Consider the following 4,406-nt stretch of genomic DNA (forward strand, 5'->3'; position numbering starts at 1 on the left):
CGAATATGTAACATTTTTCGATACTTATAGCAATCTTTGTGCAAGCACTATAGAAAAAAATGTTGATGGCCCAATGTTTGAGCTTAAACCATACATGGTACAATACGTGTTTGATACATTTTTAGGTGAGAACTATGGTACTCCCACGTACTTGAAAAAGAACATTTTATCTATAATTTGATTTTTAACAAGCTACTTTGAGATACAAATTACTATTATTATTAATTATGCTACGCACGATCAAAAGTTGACAAATGTTAATTTACAGTGACAATGATGGGTATTCAAAGATCAGAACATAAGCGTGAAGACGACGAGATAGTGTATTGGCAGGAAAAGTATGTATTTATAGTAGCATCTTTATCATTCATATGTTAATTAATAATTTTAATAATTATTGCAGATTGGTCAAAGATGCATTATATAGCAAAACAATAAAACCGTGGTGGCTACAGTTGGAATGGATTTTGCCTTTGACTGAAAACCGAAAACAATTGCGTATCGCTCGAGAGAATATACTAGATTTCACCTACAATGTAAATTTCGCACAAATGTCTTTTATATAACTATTTGATATAAGTCATTAAGTTTATGACATACGAGAAAATATGATTGTCACATATTGCACGACCAAAACATAGGGTAACTCCAGTATTTACGCCGCGCGGGGTTTTACGCCGCAGATATCAGAAAAAATAGAAGGAATGAAGGTACTTGCTCGCAATTATTCTGTTATGTGCCTTTATGCCATATTAGTATTGTGTTGTAATTTCAGTTTTTTACTGTTAATATTAACGAAACTGTCGTGAGTTGAATCGATTTCTCACCGTAGTAAGAAGCGCGATCTTGTGTTACAACCTACGTAAAATAATTACTGTAGGGAATGTAAAAGGTTTAATGGTTATTTCATGATACATAAGTGTAGAGGGATAGTAAATAATGGAATACAGTAAAATACATGTGCATAGCTCTTGTATTTTTTGTTTAACTTAATATCTTGTATATCCCTCCTGTTTAGGATATACGGCAAGTTAGCATGCGGGATTTATGCCATAGTATAACAGACAGTTTGTAAAACTCGAAATCTCTTATGTATTCTTTTCCCTTCTTTTTTTGGATCGTATAACAATAATCTTTAATGCATCTATCACTCTTCTATTTTTTTTTTAAATTTTTTAGTTTTATAATTTGTTTATCATTCTTACATCTTAATAAACTTCTTACACACATTTTATAACTTATTATGACATTTTATTGCCTTATTTATGAACATTATTTGTAATTTTTTATAAGGCGTATATTTCACCCATGAATGTCATATAACCCACCCCTCTGGAATATATGGCAAAAATGCAAGAGTTTCTAAAAGTTTTTTTTATTAAATACAAAGAATGAATATTTTATATTTCTATTTCTTTTATAATAGTAGACAGTATAAAGTTTTTATTGGTATAATTCATTTGCCTTACACATAGTAAATAGTACTCGATAAATTAAGTTTTCTTTAGCTACGGCGTATATACCGGAGTTACCCTATATGCTTCTGAGATATTTAGATCTCATTAATGCGATAAGCATTACATTGAGAGAGATGCGTTCTCATGCGTCTATATACTTACAATTAGCACCCATGTTCACGTAAAGTTCGCGAACATAAGCACTAGTACATATTTACTTGCTAAGCTAGAGTGTGATTATTTTGCAAAGTGACCTCTTTGATGAACTTTGTACATGAATTTTAATGTCTCTTCTATTTTCCATATCATTTCAAACTCAGTTTGTGTTACAGCTCATCAAATAGTTCTTACATTACGACAGTGTGTACTGTGCACACAAGGATTGGGAAACTTTTGACTAAACAAATAAATTACTATGATCGAAAATTCTTTTGATCTACTAGATCTTCTTTCTGTGATATTTTTATATTTCCAAAAAAATACAAAAATTTTTTTGCACGATAATAAACATAAAAGAAACATATTTTGAAGCAAATTCGAAAAATATTACTGCTAAGGTAAAATATAAGGGTAAAAGAAACGCGCTGACATTTACATGGTATTCCAAGAGGACTTATTTTAAATAAAGTCGCAATTCAACTATGTCGCTAATTCGCGAACTTTAGTATGAGACATCGTATTATTAATATTTCTATACCGTTTAATAGTATTTTTATAATAAGATTATATTCCAAATAGGAATTTTAGTGACAGTACTGTTATTTATGTCCACTTTAAAAAGCAACATACTTTTTAATGTAGATAACACGAAAGGCAATAAGTCACACTGCTCTACAAGATAATAATAAGATTTCTCAAAGGCCAAAACCTACTTTCAACAACTACTGGAATTGTGTGGAAGAACTACGTAATAATGTTACGAGCAAATCCTGCGAAGTGAGCGACGAGAATTTCTTAGACGATGCTAGAAATTTTTTTGCTGTTGTAATTTCATTTATTATATAAAAGCTTAATATTACACGAGTATATATTTATATTAAAATTAATTTATGTCTTGCAGATTCAAAATAATATTACGGAAGCGACAACTTTCATTATACTTATGCTGGCAATGCATACAGAAGTGCAAGTTAGTAAAATTATTACAAATATTACAGTATAATATGAACACTATATGTATGGAAATACTTTCATATTGTATATCTACGCTTTATGCAGTAAAAACAAAACAACATAAGATGAAAAATGTTTTATTCGTATTATGTATTGTAGGAGTACAATTATTTTCCAGCAATCATTTGTTCAGTTTATTGTTTAAATTAATTTGGAATAACACTAAGTTAATTTCTAACTATTTACTATTTTTCTACTATTTTTTAGATGTTTATTTGTTATTGTCTTTGCATTTGATTTTCTAGGAAAAACTGCGAGAGGAAATATCTGTCACATTTAATAATAAAAAGGTTGATGCGCAACATCTCCTTAGCATGCGGTATTTTCATATGGTGTACCAAGAGACATTAAGATTGTTTCCTATAGTACCTATTATTTCGCGCCAACTTATAGGAGATATAAAGCTTGGTATTCTTATATATCCCATTATCTACTAAGTCTATGAATAAAATTAATATAAATTATTAGATTAATGTAATATTTTTTTAAAGTTATGAAAAGGAGCTTTATTTATTTCAGAATCATGTACTTTGCCGGATGGATGTTACGTTATGATTCCAATACTTGCTATTCATCGTAACCCTGCGTATTGGTATAAGCCATTGGAATTCATTCCTGAACGATTTTCGCCTGAAAATTCGTCCAGCCGTATTCGTTATACGTTTATTCCGTTTGGTACGGGCCTCAGAGATTGTTTAGGTAAATATTCCATAATATAAGTTATTTATTTTAAAAACCATGTAGTTGTTTGGAAAAATTTTGGTTAAATTATCTTTCTATTGTGTCGCTTTATATACTCAATTTCCGTTAAAGTTCATGAGCTTTGCTTTCTTTCAAGAAACTCGTAATACATTCCAAGATTTTTGCATTATTTTAAATAAAACAAGTCGTAAAAGTTTACCATAGAATATCCACATTCAATATATTTCGTTAAATATTAAGACGTTGTATTAGTTATCGATTGTGTGATTAATGCTTTATTTTTCCAATTTACATTCTTCTTTACATTTTCCACTTTTAGGTAAAAAATATGCATTTTTATCCGCGGCGACGATAATCGTAAATCTGTTGCGACGATTTCGATTTGCAACAACTGTCAGCAACGTAAATGACGTTGAAATAACAAACGATATCGTATTACGAACTCGAAATGCGAGAGTCTCCATAGCTCGTATATGATAACAGTCTTTCATGATAATTGATAACATTAATTACAATGGATTATTATTCTATTCTTTACAGTGCATTAGAAGTTTTAATATAAGTACTTTCAATGTTAAATTGTATTACTCATTAATATTCTGCAATAAATTGATTAGAAATAAAAAATTTTCACTTATACAATTAATACTGCAATATCAGCACAATCTATTAGAATTTTTTATTTCTTCCTATAACTGTCTTTTCAGAATTTAAGACAATAAAGTTATAAAATATGACACAAAAACCTTTTGTATAAATTATAATAAAACATTTTAAAATTTTATATGTATATATTAACTATGCAAAGAGATAAAACATAAAAAAGAAATACAATTGTAATTAAATAAACACAAATTAATTATGATATAACAAATTATACTTCCAAAGATAGACGGTCAATTAGTTTTAAAAATTCTCTAAAAAGATTTCTGCTAATCTGTAATTGATTTTATTAATTCTAATTTTGCAATACTATTATATGATAGAATACGCGAGTATATATATAGCAAAAGTTACATTTTATACAATAATTCTCTCTTACATGTAATCTACTCATAAAAGTCTTATTTGTTT

General features: G+C 28.6%; 1 protein-coding gene across 1 annotated transcript; it reads left to right on the forward strand.

Moving 5' to 3' along the window:
- The first annotated feature begins 6 nt into the window (after positions 1-6).
- LOC112454667 (cytochrome P450 3A24-like) lies at positions 7-3,576 on the forward strand. Its single transcript, XM_025016167.1, has 7 exons — positions 7-125; positions 269-338; positions 404-536; positions 2,259-2,393; positions 2,518-2,586; positions 2,876-3,038; positions 3,150-3,576. Exons 1-7 carry the CDS (start codon positions 74-76, stop codon positions 3,347-3,349), a joined length of 822 nt encoding a protein of 273 aa, XP_024871935.1. The 5' UTR covers positions 7-73; the 3' UTR covers positions 3,350-3,576.
- Positions 3,577-4,406: the final 830 nt, after the last annotated feature.

This window comes from Temnothorax curvispinosus, unplaced genomic scaffold (genome assembly GCF_003070985.1).
Source record: "Temnothorax curvispinosus isolate PA1 unplaced genomic scaffold, ASM307098v1 QBEX01005264.1, whole genome shotgun sequence".
NCBI lineage: Eukaryota > Metazoa > Arthropoda > Insecta > Hymenoptera > Formicidae > Temnothorax > Temnothorax curvispinosus.